Here is a 25445-nt window from a genome sequence, read left to right on the forward strand (position 1 = left end):
GCACATTCATCCCCAAACTCAGCAAAAAAATTTCTCTTCCTAGCTGCCGATTGACCTGTAAACCAGTTTTTTTATAACATTGTTTCTGTGTGGGGCATCTGATTTCATTTTGGCTTTATTGGCAACATTCCTTCAGTGTTGTTGAGCACAACTTCCATTTCCTTTAGGGTTTTAATTTTGGACCTCAATACTTCATACTGCATCTATCCTTTGCTTTGGTTACTTCCCATTGGTTTTCCAAACTCTGCAGTGACAACTACAAATGGAAGAGATAAAGAACATTCTTCACTCTTCTTATTTTCCATGTTGTTCTTGGTCCTTCTAACAAGATTTTTATTCTATATCCTCATGTAGATCCTTCATGCCAGCTCAAATGGGGGCATCTTACCAAAGAGCTTTCTATGTCCTGTGTAACGTTGCCCATTTTCTCTTCCATTCCAGTTTCATTCTTTCCTTCGAACTGCTGAGTTTTATAATAATTCCATAGATGGGGTATATTTGGATGAGAATGGAAAGCTGGTAGCAGACCTGGACATTGAGAACATGGTGATTTTCCCCAATATGACTTTTATCATAATGACACTTGGGAGGCTAGAAAGAGTGGGATCCTTGGATTTCAAGTTCATGAGGAACCTGAATGCTATTGCAAAGATGGAGATGCTGAACAAGGTGGGGAAAAGACTTTATTCTGTTCTTTCTGAAGGTCTTTCCAACACAATTGCAGAATTGGAGCAGGGGTGGAGTTCTCCCAGAGAGGAAACATCTTCCCGTTAGATGTCCAGGTGTCTATGAGAAAAATCTTCCTAACTATTCCAGTTAACTGTTCATCAAACTTCTGGAAGGAAGCTGGATTTATATCATGGGACAAAGTGATTGATTTTGTCAAAACAAAAATCCATTCAAGTTTCTTTTCAGTAGGTACATTGAGAATTTAATCTAAAATTGTAGTGGGAGAAAAATTAGAAGAGAAGGTAAATAGAGAAACAGCAAGCAACCACAGCAGTTTGAGGAGCTCTAAGTTTCTTGTAGTCTTCAAATTTAGCAATGAATTGAATTGGCGATCCCCAAACTTTTCCTTATACATATTTTAGGAAATAAAATAATTCATGTTCTGGATATTATTTCCCCCCCTCTCTCTGGCCAGCCGTTCCCTCCTTCCAGGTGTGTGGAAAGCTGTCCTCCTGGATTTATGAAGGTGGCTCAGGAAGGGAAGTCCATCTGCTGCTACAATTGTCGTCCTTGTGCAGAAGGATCCATCTCCACCATGGAAGGTGGGTGACAGGAGAAAGGGACAGACTTTGGGGAGGATCAGAGATCCTGATATTCTCCATTAACATGCATTTTGGAAGGCTTGGCCAGAGGGTTCCCACCTCTTTGAGTCGTGATCAAGATATATAAATTTATGTCATAGTGAATTATAAGAAAATATATTATTTTAAGATATGGGGCAATTTTATCATTGGTTAGAGAAGATATATATATATAGGATAGATAATATGTATTAAATGGGGGAGAAATGTTACAATAAATGAAATGATAATATCAAGATACAATAAAGATTGGAGGAATAAGAAGAAGACACCAAAGATGTACTCAGATGATACACTGAATGATTGACTATATGTTGTATGTTTGTCTATAAAATAAAAAAAAACCTTTATATATATAAAAAAGAAAATATCTTGGAGATTAATCTGATATGTAGGTCAAGCAAACAGGGATACAGATCATAGATGAATATATGGGATAAGTGAGGGTTGAGTATTGTGAGAGAGATGACTCTATTTGAAAGAGAGATCTTTGAAAGAGGATTGATCAGATTCTTGCAAGTGTCCATTTTGGGCAGCCACAGTTTCAGGTTGTAGCTACTTGCCTTTAATCAAAGTATGTATTTCTTTGCTAAAGGAGTTGTCTGGGTTCCAAGTAATAGACCCATAGAAAGCAAAACTCCGAGGCAGGTAAATTCCTCAAAGAATAGCTTTATTGGATATATCTTTTTTTTTAATTTAAAAAAAAAACAAACTTTATTGAATTTAAAAATTTAAAAATACAAAATTATACAAATTTTTCTCAATCGTAAAATTGCATATACAATACACAACTCCACTGACAAGCTAAATATATGTACCTGTGTGTACATATATACATACATATATAAACAGTGATTTATTTCTTATTCTATCTACCTAACGGTGCTTATTTGTTACCTTTGATTTTTCCTAAATTTAGTCTTTACCCTTTTTTCTTTTGATTTATCCACTTATACCATCTATTCCATACTTCAAAATATTTTGAGTCTTCCTTGTCTTTTAATTTTAAGGTTAATTTATCCATTTCTGCGCATGCGTAAATTTTTTGAATTATCTCCTGGTCTGTTGGCAAACGATCTGTTTTCCATAATTGTGCTAGTACCAATCTTGCCGCCGTAATTATGTGTAGTGTTAAGTATTTTATGTCCTGTCTAATGTTCCTTTTGATCATGCCTAATAAAAAGATTTCTGGTTCTAATTCAATTTCTTGATCTGTTATTTCTACTATCCATGTTTTTATTTTCCTCCAATATTTCTTGATTTCTGGGCAAAGCCACCATGAATGGAAGAAAGTACCCTGAGCTTGCTTACATTTCCAACAAGCTGAATTTACATTCGGGTACATTTTCGCTAACCTCGAAGGAGCTAGATACCATCTGTACCACATTTTATAATGATTCTCCTTATATGCTACTGATTTTATCATACTGTAATTGTTTTCCCATGCCCTTTCCCATTCTTCTAGCTCTATACTGTGCCCAATGTTCCTTGCCCAAGCTATCATCTGTCCTTTAACCAATTCTTCTGCCAAATCGAATTCTAGTAGATATTTGTAAATTTTTGAAATTGATTTTTCTTCTTTGGATTCTAATAATTTGTCTAATCGATTTGGTTTTGGGTCTATTCCTCCCTCCTCCTGGTCTTTTCTATAGCTTGTCTTAATTTGTGAGTAGGGCCACCAGTTTATTAATATTCCTTGCTCTTTTAATTCCTCTCTTGTTTTCAATATTCCTTGTGGGTCTAGTATCTCTCTATATCTTAACAATTTTTGTTTGGATACTGTATTAGGGTATGTTATTGCTTCTATTGTTGATATCCAACCGGGTACTTTCATATAATGTTTACATTTGGTTTCCTGCCATGTACTAATTAATGATTTCCTAATTACATGATTATTGAAATGTTTATATATTTTATTTCTAGGGCTCCATAGAAAGGCATGCCATCCCTTCATTAAATCGTGGCCTTCTAATTGTAATAATCTTTGATTTCCCATGTTACCCATTCTCTAATCCATGTTAAACTTGAAGCTTTATAATATTTCTCCCATGCTGGAAGTCCGAATCCACCTCTAATTTTATCATCTTGTAATATACTTAATTTAATTCTTGATTTTTTCTCCTCCCACACGAAATTAGTAGTTATTTTATCCAAATTAATAAAGAATTTCTTATCTAATTTTATTGGGATTGTTTGGAATAAATAAAGGAGTCTTGGCAGTATATTCGATTTTATTGCTGCAATTCTTCCCAGCAATGACAATTTTAATTTCCCCCATTTTGCCAAATCCTCTTTTATTTTTTGAACCAAAGGGTCATAATTATTTTCTTTTATCGTTACACTTCTGGCTGTCAAATGTATCCCTAGGTATTTCACCTTTTTAACTACTTGTAATCCTGAATCTTTTACTAATTTCTCCACCTGTTTTGCTATCATGTTTTTCGTTATCACTTTAGTCTTTTCTTTATTGATTTTTAAGCCCGCTACCTTTCCAAATTTCTCTATCTCTTTTATTAATTTTGGTGTTGTTTTTATTGGGTCTTCTATGAAGAAGACAAGGTCGTCCGCAAATGCTTGGACCTTGTATTCTTCTTTTTTTATGTTTAATCCTTTTATTTCTTTATTTGACCTAATCCTAATTAATAAGTTTTCCAAAGTCAAAATAAAAAGTAAAGGCGATAGCGGGCAACCAAAGCAGCAAAAGCGGAGGCTGACACATATACCACAACCCCTCTTTTTTTTTTCTTCAGCCAAAGCTGCATATGCTTTGCCTAACTTCTTGTATTGTACATATTTTTCGTCTTGTTTTCTTATGTGTACCTCCTGGAGGCACACAATATCTGTTTTTTGTTTCCAATTTTTTTTTTAATGTTTGATGTCGCTTGGATGGTGAGTTAAAGCCGTTTACATTTAACGATAGAATTTTGGATATATCATATTGGCAAAGATCAGGAGAAAACAGACTGAAAGTTCCCACAGTTTTCACCTAATTAAAAGTAAAAGGTTTCCCTGAAACCCAAAACAACCAGTCACATGGTACAATCAAGGCACTGTCTGGTTGCCTGTTGACATCACTCCTTCCTCTGGCCAGGTGGTAGAATGTCCTTTGTTCCCAAGAGAAAGTATTTTATTTTGGCTACAAAACCCCAGCTATCTCTAATCCCCCCTCCCTATCCCTCAGCTCCAGTGTGACAGCACAGAAGCTCCAAGATAGCTCCAGTCAGGTCAGCTTCAGGGTTGACAGGAATCTCACAGAGTGTCTTTGATGGGCTCTTCATTCTACTTGCTGGCAGGGGGGAGTTGGTAGCCTTATGTCATAATCTGTTGACTGTTCCATCTGTTCAGGTGATGCCTTTTTGGGTCTGCTTCAGGTGACTCCTGGGTTTATACTTCTTGAGTTTGACATTGAAGAGGTTCTGCTGGAGGCTTCTCTTAAAGTAATTTTCAAACTCATGGCCCATGGAGAGGAGAGAAGAGGAGAGGAGGGGAGGAGAGGGGAGAAGAGGGCAGGGGAGAAGAGGAATCATGAGTTGGGGTTGAGACAAACCTCCTTCATATTATTGAAAGATGTTCCTCTTTCTGATAATAAAAAAATGAGGAATGCATTTTGATGTCCTCACTCCATATCCAACTCTTCTTCAAGGGCCACTCCACCGGACGTTTCTTTCTCCATGGCAAAATCAGTGTTTATTCATTTTAGCTGGCATAAGCTACATTTAGTGATCCTTCACATGTACTTAATTCCACTATAAGATGGATCCCATTGGTGCCTTAAAGCATTGACAAAAGGCTGGGCTGCAATTTTCAAGAGATTTAGCAATGAAAAGATAAGATGGTGGAACTGCCAACCTTCCTTGAATCCTTTCTTCTTCCCTTCTTCTCTGTCAACAAATTCAGTTGCTGAAATGGTAACCATAAAAAGAAAAGAAAAAAATTGTTCTAGCTGGAGGGGAATGAAGAAATATATTGACTTCACCTACACACAGTCATTCATACTAACAACAGGTTTACCTAAACAATGCAGTTTATTAAAGGACATGTTGAAGGAAGACTCTACTCTTGCTCTTTTTCAGATGCAGACAAATGTACCAAATGTCCAGAAGATCAACATCCAAACACCTGTCGAGTTCACTGTATCCCCAAGATGAAAAGTTATCTTTCTTATAAGGAAAATCTGGGGATCATCCTGACTTCCATTGCCTTGTTCCTCTCTTTAACCACAGGCTTTGGCTTGGGGATCTTCATTAAATTCATGGAAACACCAATTGTCAAAGCCAACAATCGGGACCTCTCCTACATCCTCCTGGTCTCCCTCCTGCTTTCCATTTTGACTTCCTTCCTGTTCATTGGCCGGCCAAGGAAGGTGACCTGCCTCCTCAAACAAACCGCCTTCAGCATTGTCTTCTCACTTGCCATTTCTTCAATCTTGGCCAAAACCATCACAGTGGTGTTAGCCTTCTTGGCCACAAAACCAGGGAATAAAGTGCAGAGATGGTTGGGGAAGAGCTTGGCCAATTCCATTGTCCTTTCTTGTTCTGGCCTTCAAGTTGTCATTTGCAGCATCTGGTTGAGCACTTTCCCCCCATTCCCTGACTCTGACATGAACTCCCAACCTAGAGAGATCATCCTACAATGCAATGAAGGTTCTGTCACCATGTTTTATGTTGCCCTTGGGTACATGGGCTTCCTGTCTGCTGTCTGCTTCACAGTGGCTTTCCTGGCCAGGAACCTCCCTGGGGCCTTCAACGAAGCCAAGCTGATCTCCTTCAGCATGCTGGTCTTCTGCAGTGTCTGGGTGTCCTTTGTGCCTGCCTACCTGAGCACCAAAGGGAAGTACACGGTGGCTGTTCAGGTCTTCTCCATCTTGGCCTCCAGTGCTGCTTTGCTGGGCTTCATCTTCAGTGCGAAGTGCTACATTATTATTTTTAGATCTGACCTGAATACCAAAGAACATTTGATGTCAAAATAAAATTTGTAAAAAATGACTTTTAGAAATCTATTGTTTTTCAAAAATGTCAAGGTTTGATCATTTAATGTTTGTTGGTTTATTCATTTATTAAACCTAAATGTTGCCCATCTTGGGTAGAGATGAATCTAGATTGCTTCCAACTGAGAAAAAAGGTCAGAAATTAAAGCAATAAATAATACTTTGTTTTAAAATCAACAAATATGTGAAGGAAAGGTTCAAGATGCCCATGGGGTGAGCCATCCCTCTTATTTCTAAATGAACTCTTATTTATATCCCTTTATAATCCCAAAGGAACCAATACTCCATCTTAATTTTAGTCACAATAGTGTAGATAAATTTAGCTTTTGGATGAATGGGACTTTTTATTAGGCAAATGGAGATGTAAGGAATGTGGCCTTGCAGCTGAGAGTGATAAGTTCTATCAAATGTTCTCATAGCAACCCTGGAATCTGAAGATGAAAATGCTCCTTATAACTAAGGCCATTTTTACTTTGTAGATAATAGAAGGGCAAGATGTAATCTGAGTTTTCTCGTGTTAATATTTATGTATGTATGCCCTCTTTTCTTCTCCTGTTTTGCATCCTTTCGCCCTCCTTTCTGAAATGTATAAATATTTATATATCCTCATTAAATAAATTCGTAAGGCTGCCACATTCACCCATAGGTGCCACTGGACAGCTTACAACTTTAAGGATCACTCATTAAAATCCCATCCCAATAAAGAATTGTATTCTGTGAGTTGGATGTGAGTGAATTCCTTGTTTGAAGGAGTTTCTCACTATTTTTTTTCTCTTTTTTTGACAAGATCACTCCAGTGGTGGGTTGCTACCAGTTCGCCCTGGTTCGGGCGAACCGATAGCAGCAGCAGCAGGAGGCTCCGCCCATCAACTGGACATCATCAAATACGATCTGCGCATGCGCAAAAGTGGTGCACGTGCGAGTGAAGCAAGCGTGTGTGCACGAGCGAACTGGTAGCAAAGGTAAATGAAACCCACCCCGATCCACTCCCAGTATGTGCTATGTAATAAGGACTGCAGTGAGCTTTGATTGCTTTGCTTTGGATCGTGTGTTTTGATTCCACGGAAACTGGTGTCAGAAATGGGATTCACAATTTTTGAGCTGGGACCCTGGACAATAGCAGGGTGCCCTATATTGTTGGGAAGAATTTGATCCCATGTCCTTTCCTGCTTCCAATAAAGAGCACAATTTAGGAGCGTGTGCCAGGCAATAGTAGGGTAGTCACAGGAGCTACCTGGTGCTCCCATATAACACCTCTCCTGCGTGAGCTGCACTGGCTCCCAGTGGTCTTCCGGGTGCGCTTCAAGGTGTTGGTTATCACCTTTAAAGTGTTCCATGGCATAGGAACTAGTTATCTTCGAGACCGCCTGCTGCTACCGACAGCCTCCCATTGACCCGTGCGCTCCCACAGAGAGGGCCTCCTCGGGGTGCCATCAGCCAAACAATGTAGGTTGGTGACCCCAGGGGGAGGGCCTTCTCTGTAGGGGTACCTACCCTCTGGAATCAGTTGCCCCCAGAGATAAGGAGAATCCAAGACCTCGGTGCCTTCCGCCGTGCCCTTAAAACTCTCTTTTTCCAGCAAGCCGGGCTGGCCTAACACTTTTTAAATGTTTTAATTGGTTTGTTACTGTTTTTAATTATGGGGCCAAATTTATATATATCTTTTAATGGTGTTTTAATATTTGTAGTCTATGTTTTTATGTGGCTGGACACCGCCCTGAGTCCTTAGGGAGAAGGGCAGTATACAAATTCAAAAATAAATAAATAAATAAATAAATAAATAAATAAATAAATAAATAAATAGTATGTGATTGTTAAATGTGTGTGGCCCCCTTTTTCATTCAATTGTCAGCTTTCCTGCAGAGAACTCAACTGAGTAATGACTGGAAGTGTCTGACAGGGGGAATTTGACTATTGGGGGAGTGATTGTGTCCCCTCTGTGTTGAAACGAGTCCTGAGGCTCTGTTCAAACTCAAATTTTATCCTGCTGTCTCTTTGAATGAAGTTGTCTTAGTTGCTACTTGGCAGGTAAGGCAATATAAACTCCCTTTGAGAGAGACAGTGTATGAAAATGTAAGTGTTCATAAAGAGGTAACCCAGTGGTAGGTTGCTACTGGTTTGCCCCAGTTCAGGCGAACTGGTAGCAACAGCGGTGGGAGGCTCCACCCACCCAACTGGACATCATTAAATACGCTCTGTGCATGCACAGAAGCTTCTGTGCATGAGCGAAGTAAGCTCGTGTGCATGAGTGAAAGTAAGTGAAACCCACTCCTGAGGTAACCCTCCCAAGTTAAGAATAGTCTATCATGTGAATCCAAGGACCAAATAATACTGCAGAGAAAGAAAAGGAAAAGAAAAGAAGGAAGCTGTCAGATCCTTAAAAGTGATATTGCCATTCAATTGGGAGAAGGGGGAGACGTGGATTCAATTTACCAGCATTGCCTGTGTCAACAGATATTTTACTGCATTAAATTACACATACACATACACACATACACACACAATATAATGATAGATAGCTAGATAGCTAGATAGATAGATAGATAGATAGATAGATAGATAGATAGATAGATAGATAGATAGATAGATAATATAATTATATGTATGTATGTATGTAAGTAAGCAAGTAATAGAATGTTTCAGCATTGGAACTACTTCGGTGATTTTCCCAGCCAGTTGGACTAATTTTGGAGATACATTCTGGAAAATTTCAGACATATGCCTACTGTGGTTTGTGGGCTATTTCAGGCTACTTTCAAGAGCATATAGAATTTCTGGGCAATATATAAAACTGCCATGAATGATAATTGCAAAATGCATCACAGTGACACACATGACATGGCATGATGAGTCAGGTCTACTTGTCTCCTCCCATCTCACTGCACCACCAGAATCTCATTCCCTAAATCCCAGCTTCTCCTTTCTCAGCCCACTTTCCACCTCATCTCCCAAGGACCCCTTTTCAAAACTGGAGGGGGGCTCATGGCTTGCAACCTCCAACCTCCCTCCCCTTAATATTCAGACTCCCCAATCTCTCCTGAACATTTCGCATCCCAACGTCAAAGCCTCCACACCATTTGTCTTCCTCCCACCTGTCTCCTTCCATTTCACCTTTGTGGGTGGCTTTTACAGATGGAGAGCTCTTCTTCTGTCAACCAGCAGAGGCCACACACCAACCAAAAGGCTTTTGAATTTTTTTTTCTTTCATAGAAACTAGGAATATGGGATAGGCTAGACAGTGCTAGGGCAGACAGTCAGCTGAGAACTGACAAAGAGTAAGAGTTTGCCAGTCTTGTCATGAAGGGTAAGGCTATAAAAAATGTCTGCTGCAGGAAATTCCTCACCAGAATATCAGAATAACAGGAACCTTGGAGGTCTTTTAGTCCAACTCTCTGCTCAGACAGCAAACTCTATACCATTTCAGACAAAGGGTGGTCCAGTCTCTTCTTAAAAACTTCCAGTGTTGGAACATCCACAATTTCTGGAGGCAAGTTAACTGTTAACTGTTCTAACTGTCAGGAAACTTCTCCTTAGTTCTAGGTTGCTTTTCTCCTCGATTAGTTTCCATCCATTGCTTCCTGTCCTGCCTTCAAGAGCTTTGGAGAATAGGTTGGTTCTTGCAAATCAGTTGTAAAACCAATGGGAGGCTCTGCCCACTGACCAAGACATCATCATAGGTGATCTGTGCATGCGCAGGAGAGAGCACACGCACGATGTGAACTGGTAGTAAAGGTAAGTAGAACCCACCCCTGGAATAGAGATATACATTCCCCCAAGATCTGGGTTGTACTAGCTGGAGAAGGTTGGAGGATGATGTGGAACTGCAGCTTCAACAGCTCCGATTGGTTTTGGTGCACCTTCTCTTTCTTCTGGTGTACTCTTTCTCAGTAATTTCCTCTTAGTTATGCTCCAAATCAGGCCCCATCTTCTCTGTGGCTTAGTTTGTCTTAGCCTCCAATTCCAGCTTGGGTGGGCTGTGTTGCTATACTGACTTCTGGAAAGAGTGCAAAGAGCAACAAAGATAATTAATGGACTGGAAACCAAACATGTAAAGAATGGTTGCTGGAATTGGGTATGTCTAGTTTGATGAAAAGAAGAACTAGGGAGACATGATAGCAGTGTTCCAAAATTTAAGGTTTTGCCACAAAGAAGAGGGAGTCAACCTATTCTCCAAAGCACCAGAAGACAGGACAAGAAGCAATGGATGGAAACTAATCAAGGAGAAAAGCAACTTAGAACTAAGAAGAAATTTCTTGACAGTTAGAACAGTTAATTAGTGGAATTACTTGCCTCCAGAAATTGTGGATGCTCCAACACTGATGTTTTTAAGAGGAGACTGGACCACCCTTTGTCTGAAATGGTATAGAGTTTGCTGTCTGAGCAGGGATTTGGACTAGAAGACCTCCAAGGTTCCTGTTATTCTGATATTCTGGTGAGGAATTTCCTGCAGCAGACATTTTTATAGTCTTACCCTTCATGACAGGACTGGCAAACTGTTACTCTTTGCCAGTTCTCAGCTGACTGTCTGCCCTAGCACTGTCTAGCCTATCCCATATTCCTAGTTTCTATGAAAGAAAAAAAATCAAAAGCCTTTTGGTTGGTGTGTGGCCTCTGCTGGTTGACAGAAGAAGAGCTCTCCATCTGTAAAAGCCACCCACAAAGGTGAAATGGAAGGAGACAGGTGGGAGGAAGACAAATGGTGTGGAGGCTTTGACGTTGGGATGTGAAATGTTCAGGAGAGATTGGGGAGTCTGAATATTAAGGGGAAGGAGGTTGGAGGTTGCAAGCCATGAGCCCCCCTCCAGTTTTGAAAAGGGGTCCTTGGGAGATGAGGTGGAAAGTGGTCTGAGAAAGGAGAAGCTGGGATTTAGGGAATGAGATTCTGGTGGTGCAGTGAGATGGGAGGAGACAAGTCGACCTGACTCATCATGCCATGTCATGGGTGTCACTGTGATGCATTTTGCAATTATCATTCATGGCAGTTTTATATATTTCCCAGAAACTCTCTATGCTCTTGAAAGTAGCTCGAAATAGCCCACAAACCACAGTAGAGATATGTCTGAAATTTTCCAGAATGTATCTCCAAAATTAGCCCAACTGGCTGGGAAAATCACCCAAGCAGTGTCAATGCTGAAACATTCTATTACTTACTTATTTACATACATACATAAAATTATATAATTATATTATCTATCTATCTATCTATCTATCTATCTATCTATCTATCTATCATTATATTGTGTGTGTGTGTGTGTGTGTGTGTGTGTGTGTGTGTGTGTGTGTATGTATGTATGTATGTATGTATGTATGTATATTTGTATTACCGTATTTTTTGGATTATAAAATGCACCAGACTATAAGACACACCTAAATTTATAGGACGAAAAGAAGAAAAAATACTTTTTGGCATCCGTGTGTCACGTTTCCACCCTCCCAGGCCCCCAGAAGCACTCTGCAGTGGTCCGCACAGCCCGTGTTAGCCAAAAATGGGCCCATTTTCACCAAAAACACACCCGTTTTTGGCCTGCAGAGTGCTTTTGGGCAAAAATGTGATGCGCGGAGGGCTTGGGAGCCCCAGAACAGGTCATTTTTGGGAAAAACAGGTTGTGCAGAGCATTGCAGAATGTTCTGGGGGCCAGGGAGGGCAAAAACATAACACAGAGAGGGCTTGGGAGGCCAAAAACGCTCATATTCAGTTTATAAGATGCACCTAAATTTTCACCCACTTTTGGAGGGGGAGGTACGTCTTATAGTCTGAAAAATACGGTATATTAGGACTGCAGAGACTCAGGTTTAATCCACTCTTTGGTGTGGAGACTCATTGAATGACTTCAGGCAAACTAAGCTTACAAGATTTTCTTCTGGGGATAAAATTAACCATACAATTGGAAGGCTAATGCAATGGGTTCTACATGGAGCTGCCCTTGAAGATCCCTCAGAACCTACAGACCAAAATTCAGTGGCACTGGCGGTTATGGGCATTGCCTGGATGTGCTTTATGAGTTGCACTGGGTGCCATCTGGCTTCTGGTTGTGATTTAAGGTGCTCAGTTTCATGTACAAAATCCTCTCTGGCATGTAGTCTGGTCATTTATTTATTTATTGTTTATTTATTGGTTCAATTTATATGTCGCCCTTCTCCAGAGACTCAAGGTGGCTTACAATGCATTAAGCAATAGCCTTCATACTTTTGTATATACCTGCTTAGTAGGGCTTTCGGCCCCCTCTAAGCGGTGTTGTTTTTTATACAAAGTCAGCTTATTGCCCCCACAATCCGGGTCCTCATTTTACCTATCTTGAAAGGATGGAAGGCTGAGTCAACCTTGAGCCTGGTGAGATTTGAACTCGCAGTAATTGCAGGCAGCTGGCAGCTAAGTGCTATTTAACAGCGCTTTAGTCCGCTGCTCCACCAAGGCTCCTTTGAAGGAATGCCTGTCTCCTGCAGTCTTTGCCTGTCCCATATGGTTTGACAGACTCAGCATATGCTCTGGGACACAACAATGAAGCAATGCCAGATGGTGGGACTGAGGAAGAGGGCAGGTGGTCAAGCTAGATGATCTACAGATCCCTTCCAACTCATCCATACTATGATTCTAAGAAGCTGGCTAAGCTCTTTTATCTTACTCATTAGAATGTTTTAATTTCTTCCTAAGCACCATAAAATGGGACGCGGTGGCTCAGTGGCTAAGACACTGAGCTTGTCGATTGAAAGGTCGGCAGTTCAGTGGTTCGAATCCCTAGTGCTGCGTAATGGGGTGAGCTCCTGTAACTTGTCTCAGCTTCTGCCAACCCAGCTTCTGCCAACGGGGTGAGCTCCTGTTACTTGTCTCAGCTTCTGCCAACCTTCGAAAGCACATTAAAAAAAAATGCAAGTAGAAAAATACAGACCACCTTTGGTGGGAAGGTAAGAGCGTTCTGTGTGCCTTTGGCGTTTAGTCATGCCGGCCAAACGACCACAGAGACATCTTCAGACAGTGCTGGCTCTTTGGCTTTGAAACAGAGATGAGTAGCGCCCCCTAGAGTCGGGAACGACTAGCACATTTGCGCAAGGGGAATCTTTACCTTTAGGCACCATAGCATTGGGCAGAGTTTAGAGTGATGCTTCTTCTCCTTCCCATTATCAAAATCATAGTTGTTTGCTCATTCCCTTGTGCCAGACTCCAAGGAACGGCCCCCAAAGAGAGTTATGGATGTAAACATCAGCCTAAAGGACAAGAGCTGAATACTAGAGGAGAAATGCTACATGCCTAAAGAACCACGATGAGTGTTGGAGAGCAAGCATGTTCTGTGCCAGTGAATTGACCCCCCCTCCCCTTTGGTGCATCCACAGGACCCCATTTGACTTAGGAAAATAGGGAAAATCTCCAATCCTTTTACAACAAGGTGTTGGTTTCTGCTTCCTTTGAGAAAAAAAAAAAGCTGCAAGGCAGAGGATTGATTCAGGCAGACAAATGGTCCTTCTGCTTCTCCTTCTCATGCTGCTTCCTCACACAGCCAACGGGAAGCTCACTTGGAAATGCCCTCTGAATCTGAAGAGGAATGAGGTCGATCCACTGAATTATTACAAGCAGGGAGACCTTCTTCTGGGCGGGGTCATCGGGGTAACGAATGCAGTATTGCAACCTTACGATTTCAGCAGGACCCCTTCCATAAAAGTTTCCGGGTAGGTCATCTCAGTTACAATGAGGCTTGTTTTTCTGCTGGTCTTTGCTCATTTCCAGGCTTCCAGACAACCCCAGGTGTCACTGCATTGTTTCATTGTCATCCTTCATCCATTGCTGTCTTCAAATCCCAGAATCAGAGAATAATAGCATTGGAAGCGACGTCTTTTGTGTACATTTTCAGGTTAGAATAGGCTTCCCCAGTTGGTTGCTCTTGGAGGATAAAAGTTTGGGATGCATCACTGCAAAGGCATCAGCCCTCCTCCTGTCTTTTGAGGTCTCTTTTCAAGGGCGACGGAATTCTCTCTCCCTTTAGTGGAGAACCAGACACCCTCTTTCTTTTACCTTATCTGAACAGAGAAACCTTAACTGAGATAGCAGAGCAGGTCTTCCCTCCTTGCCCATACACACAAACCCATAATTGATCATTAAACAGGAAGTATTGTCAATGTGGGCATTAAATTCTGTGGGGGAGATTTGAAAGTGACCTCCCTTTCTTCTGGAACCGAGAAGGTGATGGAGACTTGGGATAGTTGCTTCCCAGTGTCTGACAGACAGCCTTGCAGAACCAAGAGGAAGGGGTGGACATTTCAAAGGGAGAAGGAGAAGGCAACCATTAGGAAAAGCTTTGGAAGCACAGAAGCTATTTCACAGCTCAGAAAGTGGTGACCTCCCTCCCTGGTAGCACCTCAGCTAGATTAGCATCTGTCAGATAGATTAGCTCCCTGGTAGCAGCCCATCAAGTCTAGATTAGCACCTGTCAAAAAAACTCTTTCTTTTCACCCTGCACTGTAAATAAGACATTGAACCATTAGATGTCATGCACCATCTTTTCTGGAAGAGAAAGGACCTGAAAGGACATCTATGATTTTCTGTGCCAAGACTTGCACAGAAGAAAGCAAGCTTCCAACAGTTTAGTGATAAGAAAGCTTTTTGGGAGGGAGGGAAGGAGGGGGAGAGAGAGAGAGAGAGAGAGAGAGAGAGAGAGATGCTTTTAACAGCATCTCAAGGCAGTGACTGAAACTGTAGTCAACAGGCTGGACTTGAGTCAAAACCCAAGACCTCCAGTGAACAGGCAAAATATGCAAGGAGGAATGGGGTGGAGACAGCAGTTGCCTAGATGGAATCCAGGTTTGGAACAGCAAGCCAAACGCAGCAATGCTGAATCTTGAGAAGTTGTTCTCAGTGTTTCTGCCCAGAGAGGAGCCCAAAAATGAACCAGCTGGGACTCTACCCCAATGCACAATGGAGGTGTGTTACACACTAGAGTCAGCTCTTCTGCTGGGCTGCCTTTTGGCAACTCTGCACAGAGCTATCCCTCAGTTCTTGAGAGCCTTAAAAGCCTGTCTCTGCTTGGGACTGGATGGGTGGGTGAACTTCAGGATTCTAGAATCAGGCAAGGAATCCTGAGGACCTGCTGGATCTCCCTTACCCAAAGTGGAATCATTGTCTTCAACGCTCCTGGCATCACATCCTCCAGACCTTTCATCCCTGGATGCCCCTCGCTAGACTTCTTACTCCATCAGAGAACATCATTGGGACTGAACGTCCCAACATTGATACATTTCACCTTTTCTGATGTGAAAGAACTCTATTACAATGGTTTCTTCCTGCTTTATAATGCACTTTCTTTGCTACCTAAAATGCATTTTATTTCATTGTTATTTTCGCTATTCTTTGTAACTCCATAGTTCTTACTCAGAAAGCTCTTTCAGAAAATTTTTGGGTAAATGATGATTGTGATGATGTTAAACCGTAGGGCTGATGGTTTACTACTGTATATGCAGACATGAAGTTTGACATGTTGGTTGGTGAGATATGGAAGATGTAGACAAACAGAAAAACCCTATGTAATTAAAGGGATATAAACATGAGATCTCATTCATTCATTCATTCATTCATTCATTCATTCATTCATTCATATGTTACAATTAAAATACCCCTCCCCCCAAAAAAAATCTTTAAACAACAAAAACAACAGAAGCATCCAGATTAAAGATACATAGGAGCAAAATACTTGACCAGTCAGGAAGTGTGGCCCTTAATACATTCAGACCCCCAAGCCTGAAGACATAGTCAGGTCTTCAGGTCCGTATGAAAGACTAACAGGGTCGGGGCCATTCTGATCTCTGAGGAGAGGATATTCCATAGAGTAGGGGCCACTGCAGAAAAATCTTCAATGCTTAATCATTAATGATGGTGTAAAATGTATATATTTGCAGGAAAGCAGCTCTGTTTCGCTGGAAAATTGCCTCCTTTCTATTTACCTTCAGGGAGATCAACCAGGATCTCCAGGTCTTACCCAACATCTCCCTGGGCTACAACCTCCATGACAACCATTTCAACCCAATGATGACTTCAGATGCCTTGCTCGATTTGCTATCTACTGGAGAGGCAAATATTCCAAACTACAGATGTGGAAGTCATAATAGACCCTTGGTCATTTTGGATGGGTCCAGTGCTGATATCTCCATCCAGATACCAAATATGCTGGGAATTTATAAAATTCCACAGGTTTGTATGTGCCTCTCAGAGTCTGCATGTTTTTGCAATCTAAATCTACTCTGAATCCTCCATGAATCTCAAGGAAAGCTTTTGATCACGGAAATATGAAGCTTATTGCAATCGAAGTGGCTCTGGATTCAGCCAGAGAACAAAGGGTCAAAGCAGCCAGATTGAAAACACTCTTCTAGCTATGTTCCTCCTATTTGTGCTCATGTCCATAAGACACAGGAAGAAACACTTCAAATTCAAGGTTGTTTGGGAGGAGGTGCAACCTATGAATAGACTAAGTATACAAACTGCCTCCAGAAAATAACCTACCAAGAAATATTGAGGTGCCTTCCACCATTGTATAAGAAACACCATTTTTTACCACAGATTTCATCTGCTATTATTTTGGCTTGGATTTGACTCAGCATATAACCCACACTTATTTTTTTTCCAGATCAGTTATACTTTTCTGTCACAGGCTCAGAGTGATAAATTTCTCTTCCCTTTTTTCTACCGAGTGGTCCCCAAAGAAGGAGCTCAGTACCCCACAATTATCAAACTGCTCCAGCATTTCAGGTGGACGATGATCAATCTGATTGCACCAGACTCTGATGGTGGAGAGAGGTTCATGAGAAGTTTGACTCCTCTGCTGGTCAGGAATGGCATCTGTGTTGTTTTATCCCAAAACATCCCTGTAGCTGTCAATGAAGTACGCCTTGAACCTTTTAAATTGTGCAAATGGACACAAGTCAATGTCTTTGTTTATTTCGCAGCGATTGATACCTTCATAATGGGAATAATGATTATGCAGAAAATAATTGAATTCTGCACGAAAGCCACAATTGGGAAGGTCTGGCTCACTTCAGCTATGTGGGATATTACTTTCGATTTACAGTATAATTCACAGATTATTCCATTCATCTATGGCTATATTTCCTTCTTAAACCAGAATGGCAGAAATACCAAATATAAGGATGTTAGGTCTATTTATTATTCTGCCATAGACTTTATGGACAAAGCGTTTGTTTGTTCTTATTCCAAGCATGGCTTGTCCGTGAAAGGCTGGACAAGATGCCCAGAGATTAAGGATGTAGAAAGTCTGTCCCAAGAGGAGATTGAAGGAATCCTGTCTCTGGACAGCTTCCTCATCCATCGCTCCATCTGGAGTGTAGCCAGGGCCTTAAATGCTGCCTATTCATCCAGATCCAAGAGGAAAGTGAAGGATGAAAAAAATAGGTTGGCTGCTCAGCATTTACAGCCATGGCAGGTATTTCCTTTTGTACAACCCTGTAATGCCACACTTTTCTCTTTTTTTAACTGGAAGTTCATTATTTTGTCCAGAGCTTCAGTTTTCCTGACTGTAGTCCTGGACTAACTGCATGCATTTCCCACTTTCCGGCTATCTCTCTTTCCGTCTGCTATTAATTTTCCTCTACTTTTATTTTTCAGCTCTTCATTTTAATATAGAGAGTTAGCTTCTCCTCTCCTCCTCTCCTCTTTGCGTTATTGGAGTTTCTTGTGATTTTTCTTGTAATATCCTATTTTTTAATGTTACATCCTGAGCTCTTTTTTCCATTAATTTTGCTTTATTGAAATTTGCTCTTAAGTTTGATTGCTTTATCCTGATATCCAGGTATTATATGAATTTGAATTCATTTAGATTTAGAAAAAATTCAACAAATTGATAAACTTTCTGAGGTCCTTCACTTTATTGCCACAGACTTTTCCTTTATTTAAAAAAAAATAATAATAAAGGAAATTCCTTATATGCATCTCTTCCCAATGCCATGGAGCAATGGTGAGATTCAAAAAATTTTATACCAGTTCTGTGGGAGTGGCTTGGTGGGCGTGGTATGGCTTGGTGGGCATGGCAGGGGAAGGATACTGTAAAATCTCCATTCCCATCCCACTCCAGGAGAAGGTTACTGCAAAATCCCCATTTCCTCCCAATCAGCTGGGACTTGGGAGGCAGAGAATATATGGGGGCGGGGCCAGACAGAGGTGGTATTTACCGGTTCTCTGAACTACTCAAAATTTCCACTACCGGTTCTCCAGAACTGGTCAGAACCTGCTGAAACCCACCTCTGCCATGGAGTTTATTAGTATTTGTTGTTTGAATTCCCAAGGCAAGTGTTTGCTATGTTCTCCGTTAGTACCTAAAATCAAGAACTCCAAAGTAACAAGCTATTTTTCCTCCAATATTCCTGTGACTCTAATTTATCAATTTCCCTATGGATTTTTATAAAACCGGATTGCACATTATTCCTCTTTATTGGTTCCTTCCACTACCTTCATAAGGAGAAAGTGTTCAAGACATTCAGTGAGGCATTTCCTGGAAGGATTAATTATCCCACAAGTGATGACCTCCATCATTTGCCAGGACTGTTTTAGTCAATTTAGGATCTCAGATAACAGTTTTAAGTAACCCAAAGAAAGTGTTGATTGGGTTAATTGCACCCATACAGAAATCCCTGCTAATATTAAGCATTATTGTAAGAACCTATCCAGAACTTTGTAATTATTAAGAATTATACTATTGGAATTCATGTCCTGTTTTCTGTGTTCTTCCCTCGTCTTTGTTATTTCAGCTTCATCATTTCCTGCAAAACCTGTTCAAGGTTCACAATAACTCACAGAATAGATTATATCTGGATCAGAGTGGAGATCTGGCTGCTGATCTTGATATCATGAGTTCAGCCCAGTTTCCCAACAAGTCAGTTGTCCGGTCAAAATTTGGGAGCCTAGCAAAACAAGGATCTGGAGAAACCATGTTTACTGTTGACCAGGATGCAATGGTGTCCCCAAAATGGCTCAACCAGGTGAAGCATATTTTTCTTCCCCAATTCTTTAACATTTCACAGGCCAAAGTCAGACAAAGTCAGACAAAACTGACTCTAATGACATTATCTTTCAGGACTGATTCTACTATCTCCCTCCCCTTCTGATACTCCAGTGAATTAGGGAGGTGTCTTCCTGAGCCACTTCCAAGTGTTCTTGCTCTGGAGTTACAAGTGTTTCAGAATCCTTTGTCTTGAGAACCATCATCAGATGGTGCTATAACCCATCTCTGTCCATCAAAGATAAAGCCACCAGGTGGCTATCAGAATTAACAAGGATACACCCAACACATTTCCTACACATTGTCCTCAATGTTCCTCCTGTTTTCCCTTAGTCTCTCCCTGAATCCAAGTGTGTGGAGAGTTGCCGTCCAGGATTTGTCAAGGTACCTCGGGAAGGGGAACTCCTTTGCTGCTACGACTGTGTTTCTTGTGCGGAAGGAACCATATCCACTCAGGAAGTTAAGTGGCTCTGAAAGGGAGGTTTCCCCAGTGGGAGTGGTCACTGTAGTCTCTCAAAGTATTCAGTGGGAAAGTCTGATTTCTCTGTTGGGGGTCTTTCATATTTTTTTTGCCTCCTTGTCTTAAAATCCAGAATTAGTTTCATAAAGTTAATTGAGGATCTTTCAGTGGTGGGTTGCTACCGGTTCTTGAACCGGTAGCAGCAACAGCGGGAGGCTCTGCCCACCCGGACGTCATAAAATACAATCTGCACAAAAGCAGAAGCTTCTGCACATGTGCAGAAGTGGCACACGCACAAGCGAACCAGTAGCAAAGGTAAGCGAAACCCACCACTGGCACCTTTATATGAGAAAAGGATATAACTTTGCACATTCAATTCTGATATTTGCTAGTTTAATGAAATGCTAGTTTAATGAAAAGAAGGACTAGGGGAAACATGATAGCAGTGTTCCAATATCTCAGGGGTTGCCACAAAGAAAAGGGAGTCAAGCTATTCTCCAAAGCACCTGAGGGCCGGACAAGAAGCAACGGGTGGAAAATAATCAAGGAGAGAAGCAACTTAGAACTAAGGAAAAATTTCCTGACAGTTAGAACAATTAATCAGTGGAACAACTTGCCTCCAGAAGTTCTAAATGCTCCAACACTGGAAGTTTTTAAGAAGATGCTGGATAACCATTTGTCTGAAGTGGTGTAGGGTTTCCTGCCTAGGCAGGGGGTTGGACTAGAAGACCTCCAAGGTCCCTTCCAACTCTATTATTCTATTGCATTGCATTGCATTCTATTCTATTCTATTCTATTCTATTCTATTCTATTCTATTCTATTCTATTCTATTCTATTCTATTCTATTCTATTCTTTCAGCAAGGTTTCTTAACAAATTCAAGAGGGCATATTTAGGGAAAAGTGCTAAAAACACAGCCACATGAAAAAGAATATTTTAAAGTTGGTAAAGTTCTCAAGAAAAGGTAGCGCTGAATGAAATTGATTGCTCAGAAAATATAAAAAACAAAATCTATGGAATTGATCAATTTTATACAATGCATTTACGGAAGAGAAGATAATGGTGGACAAGGGAGACAGAAGGGGAAAAGGCCAACATTTCAGGAAGTGGATAAATCACATTTATCTCATCTCTCTTCTTTGCAGATGCAAAAGTGTGCATCAAATGTCCAGAGGATCAGTATCCAAATGAGAAACGAGATCAGTGCATCCCCAAGATCATAACCTTTTTATCGTACAGAGAACTTCTGGGGATGATCCTGACTTCCTTTGCCCTCTTCTTGTCGTTAGCCACACTGCTTGTCTTAGCAATCTTCATTAGATACTTGGAAACTCCAATAGTCAAGGCCAACAACAGGGACCTCTCTTACATCCTCCTGATCTCCTTATTGTTCTCTTTCCTGACCTCCTTCCTCTTCATTGGCCAGCCAAGGAAAGTCACGTGTCTTCTCCGTCAAACTGTTTTCAGCATCGTCTTCTCAACTGCTGTCTCCTCAGTCTTAGCGAAGACAATCACAGTAGTGTTGGCCTTCCTGGCCACAAAGCCAGGCAACACCATGAAGAGGTGGCTGGGGAAGACTCTGGCCAACTCCCTTATACTTTGTTGTGCTGGGATTCAAGCACTCATTGGCTCCACCTGGCTAGGAGTCTCTCCCCCCTTCCCTGACTCTGACCCGCACTCCCTGCCTGGAGAAATCATTCTGCAATGCAATGAAGGCTCTGTTACCATGTTTTATGTAGCCCTGGGCTACATGGGCTTCCTGGCTGGCATCTGCTTTATTGTGGCTTTCCTTGCCAGGAATCTCCCTGGGACCTTCAACGAAGCCAAGCTGATCACTTTCAGCATGCTGGTCTTCTGCAGTGTCTGGGTCTCTTTTGTACCCACCTATTTGAGTACTAAAGGGAAATACATGGTAGCTGTGCAGGTCTTCTCCATCTTGGCATCTGGTGCAGGGCTGCTGGGCTGCATCTTCATCCCCAAGTGCTACATTATTACCCTGAGGCCAGATCTCAACACAAAGGAGCAGCTTATATTAAAAGTAAAATAAAAATGCTGGGGATGCTACTTTTTGTATTTGAAGATGATAATTTAAGATTCTTCATGACAAATTCCGACATCTGTCGGAACCTTCACAACAATTTTATTTTGTATTGTATTTTGTATTGTGTTGTACATTTAAAAAATTCAACTTGCATCTTTTCCCCTACTACTCTGGGTTAGATTTGGGGTATGGTGATAAAAACAAAATAGAGGCTGAACTTCTTCCAAATGATATCTTACAAACGTAGGCCTCAAAATCTATTAGTTTGTATTATAAATGTTTTGGGTTTGGGGTTTTTTTATTCCCAGAAATTATGCTTACTTTTCCTTGTACTTTGTTTACAATTCAATAATCTCTTTTCACCTTACAGCTTCAGGACACTGTCACTCGAAAATACAAGAATGCATGATTACATCGGGCAATTTCAGTAAAACTGAATGAAATTAAACAAGGAAAATAAAATTAATAAAATGAATATAGGTTATATTATGTTTGACATTTCTTGGTTTGTCTTGTTGTTCCCAACTAGAGTCTACTGACATTGGTGTAGGCTGGAAACATTGTTAGTAAGGTAATGCATCAATGGAGATTTTCAAGAAGAGGCTGGACAGCTATTTGTCCAAATCGTATTGGGTCTCCTGCTTGAGCAAATGGTTGGACTACAAGACCTCCAAGGTCCCTTCCCGCTCTATTATTCTATGTTCTATTACTTGCGGCAGAGAAGTCATTGCCTCTCTGAAGCTAAGAAATGATTATGGATTCCCCAGTTCAACTGATTTTGAGACATGAATTTCCATTTTCAGTTCAAGTAGAGAGAAAAAACTTAAGCTAAGCATGATTGAGGAATGAAAGTATTTATCTTAATGATTTGTTTAAAGATGGAGCCTGGATAGCTCAACAGACGGAAGCACTGTAATTTAACACCAGCTGTCTGCAATTAAAGTAAGATCGAATCTCGCCAAGGCTCAAGGTTGACTCAGCCTTCCATCCTTTCTAAGGTAGGTAAATTGAGGACCCAGATTGTGGGGGCAATAAGCTGACTTTGTATAAATATACAAAGGTATGAAGGCTATTGCTTAACGCATTGTAAGCCGCCCTGAGTCTCTGGAGAAGGGCGGCATATAAATCATTTAAAAAAAAAAAGATGTTTTCTGCTTTATTAAATACAAAAGCTGCCTATTTCTTGAGTGATTTCCTAAGCTTTTCCACAAGGACATATTTAGTTGTACTTATCTGTTGAAAACAATGAGCAAGATTTATTTTTTTCCCAATTCTCAAAACTTGATTGGTATCTGACTTACAAGAATGGCTGATGTCCAATCTTTGGTTGGAGGCTGCGATTCTGACTTTCCAACAAATATTAAGTAATGACTATCCTATGGATTTCTCCTGACTTGGATTTTGTCGTCACAATAATGACTATATCTCCAACATATGAACATTTTAATGTATCATTTGGCTGCCTCAAAGGCACCTGAGATGCTTTCTTATTTGATGGGATCCATTACAAAAGTGACATATCTCTATAAGACAATCAAAGTGGTGTTGGCCTTCTTGGCCACAAAGCCAGGCAACACTATGAGGAGGTGGCAGGGGAAGACTCTGGCCAACTCCATCATCCTTTCTTGTTCTGGGATTCAAGCTCTAATTTGCTCCATATGGTTAGGAGTCTCTCCCCCTTTCCCCGATGCTGACTTCCACTCTCAGCCTGGACAGATCATCCTGCAATGCAGTGAAGGGTCTGTTACTATGTTCTATGGAGCCCTTGGCTACATGGGCTTCCTGGCTGCCATTTGCTTCACGGTGGCTTTCCTGACCAGGAATCTGCCTGGGGCCTTCAACGAAGCCAAGTTGATCACCTTCAGCATACTGGTCTTCTGTAGCATCTGGATCTCCTTTGTGCTTGCCTACCTGAGCACCAAAGGGAAGTACATGGTGGCTGTTCAGGTCTTCTCCATTTTAGCTTCCAGTGCAGGACTGCTGGGCTGCATCTTCATCCCGAAGTGCTATATTATTATCCTGAGGCCAGATCTCAACACAAAAGAGCCTTGGTAGCACAGTGGACTAATGCACTGTTATTAACATCTACTGCTTGCAATTACTGCAAGTTCAAATCCCACCAGGCTCAAGGTTGACTCAGCCTTCCATCCTTTAAAAGGTAGGTAAAATGAGGACCCAGATTGTGGGGGCAATAAGCTGACTTTATATAAATATACAAAAGTATGAAGGCTATTGCTTAACGCATTGTAAGCCGCCCTGAGTCTCCGGAGAAGGGCGGCATATAAATTAAAGCAAAAAAAAAAAAAAAAAGATTTTTTTATATAAAAATAGACCTCAAAATGTATTATTCTGTTTTACAAATACTTTTGGTTTTGGCTTCTCATTTCCAAGAATGATGTTTATTTTTGTTTAATCTTTTCTTCATCATTTATTTACAATTCAATAATTTCTTTTTACCTGATAACTTCCGTACATAATGACACACAAACAGAAGCATGCACAATTGTATCTGAACAATTTTATTTATTTATTTTATGATAAGTAATACTAAATAAAAGTTGGAAAGTAATGTTAAAGTTGTTTAGGTTCATGGCATTTACTTTTTCATTGCAGTTATTAATGTGCTTGTATGCTTCCAGGGACACGGTATGTATCCAGGGACATGGTGGCTCAATGGCTCAGATGCTGAGCTTGTTGATCAGAAGGTTGGCAGTTCAGCAGTTCGAATCCCTAGTGGTGCTTAACGGGGTGAGCTCCTGTTACTTGTCCCAGCTTCTGCCAACCTAGCAGTTCAAAAGCACATAAAAAATGCAAGTAGAAAAATAGGGACCACTTTGGTGGGAAGGTAACAGCGTTCTGTGCGCCTTTGGCCTTTAGTCCTGCTGGCCACATGACCACGGCAACGTCTTCGGACAGCGCTGGCTCTTCGGCTTTGAAACAGAGATGAGCACCGCCCCCTAGAGTCAGGAACAACTAGCACATACGTGCGAGGGGAACCTTTACCTTTATGCTTCCTTTGCATCCATTTGACAATTAAAATTATTTAAAACCAAAGGAAATAAACTTAAGAAGTGTATAAATCTAATGAAATTAAATTCCAACATAATCCTCAAACACTAAAATACCTGAATTAATAATTAAATTTTCATGCAGCTAATGAAGGACAGGATAAGAAATGAGTTTTGTTAACAAAAAACAGCTGCAGAACAAAAGAGGGGAGTCCTTTTCCTTAGGTGGGATGAATATGGAAATCTAAGTTTGTATGAACAAGCTCTTGTTCCTCTCTATGACCTATTCTTGTAAGTAGATGGGGATAGTAGAGCTGGATGTGAAGAACGTGCAGATGACCCTAGTGGCAACACTCTGGATGACCTTCCCCAGTTATCTCACTCTGTCAAGGACCTTGGAGTACTCATATCTAATGACCTAAATCAGGGGTGGGTTCTAAATTTTTTTACTACTGGTTCTGTGGGCGTGGCTTATTTTGTGGGTGTGGCTTGAAGGTCATGTGACTAGGTGGGTGTGGCTAGCTGGTCAGAGTCATTTCTGGAAGGTCCTCGCACTTACGACCAGTCCTCACACTTACGACCTGACTCATTTGTTTGCTTTTAACACTGATCAGCTGTAGGATGGCCCTTTGAAGCCCCGCGGCAAG

At 41.0% G+C, this 25445-nt stretch overlaps 1 protein-coding gene across 1 annotated transcript in view; it reads left to right on the forward strand.

Annotated features, from left to right (window-relative positions):
• Positions 1 to 23845, forward strand: part of LOC139309822 (vomeronasal type-2 receptor 26-like) — a 28922-nt gene extending 5077 nt beyond the window's left edge. The window contains exons 3-10 of the mRNA XM_070934025.1: positions 442 to 669; positions 1145 to 1271; positions 13791 to 13959; positions 16231 to 16471; positions 17493 to 17717; positions 19623 to 19719; positions 20895 to 21787; positions 23498 to 23845. Coding sequence (XP_070790126.1) covers positions 442 to 669; positions 1145 to 1271; positions 13791 to 13959; positions 16231 to 16471; positions 17493 to 17717; positions 19623 to 19719; positions 20895 to 21787; positions 23498 to 23845 — 2328 coding nt within the window. The remainder of the gene's footprint in view (positions 1 to 441; positions 670 to 1144; positions 1272 to 13790; positions 13960 to 16230; positions 16472 to 17492; positions 17718 to 19622; positions 19720 to 20894; positions 21788 to 23497) is intronic.
• The last annotated feature ends 1600 nt before the right edge of the window (positions 23846 to 25445 follow it).

This window comes from Pituophis catenifer, unplaced genomic scaffold (assembly GCF_029215685.1).
Source record: "Pituophis catenifer annectens isolate HBS135680 unplaced genomic scaffold, rPitCat1.0.hap2 SCAF_2, whole genome shotgun sequence".
Taxonomy (NCBI): Eukaryota; Metazoa; Chordata; class Lepidosauria; order Squamata; family Colubridae; genus Pituophis; species Pituophis catenifer.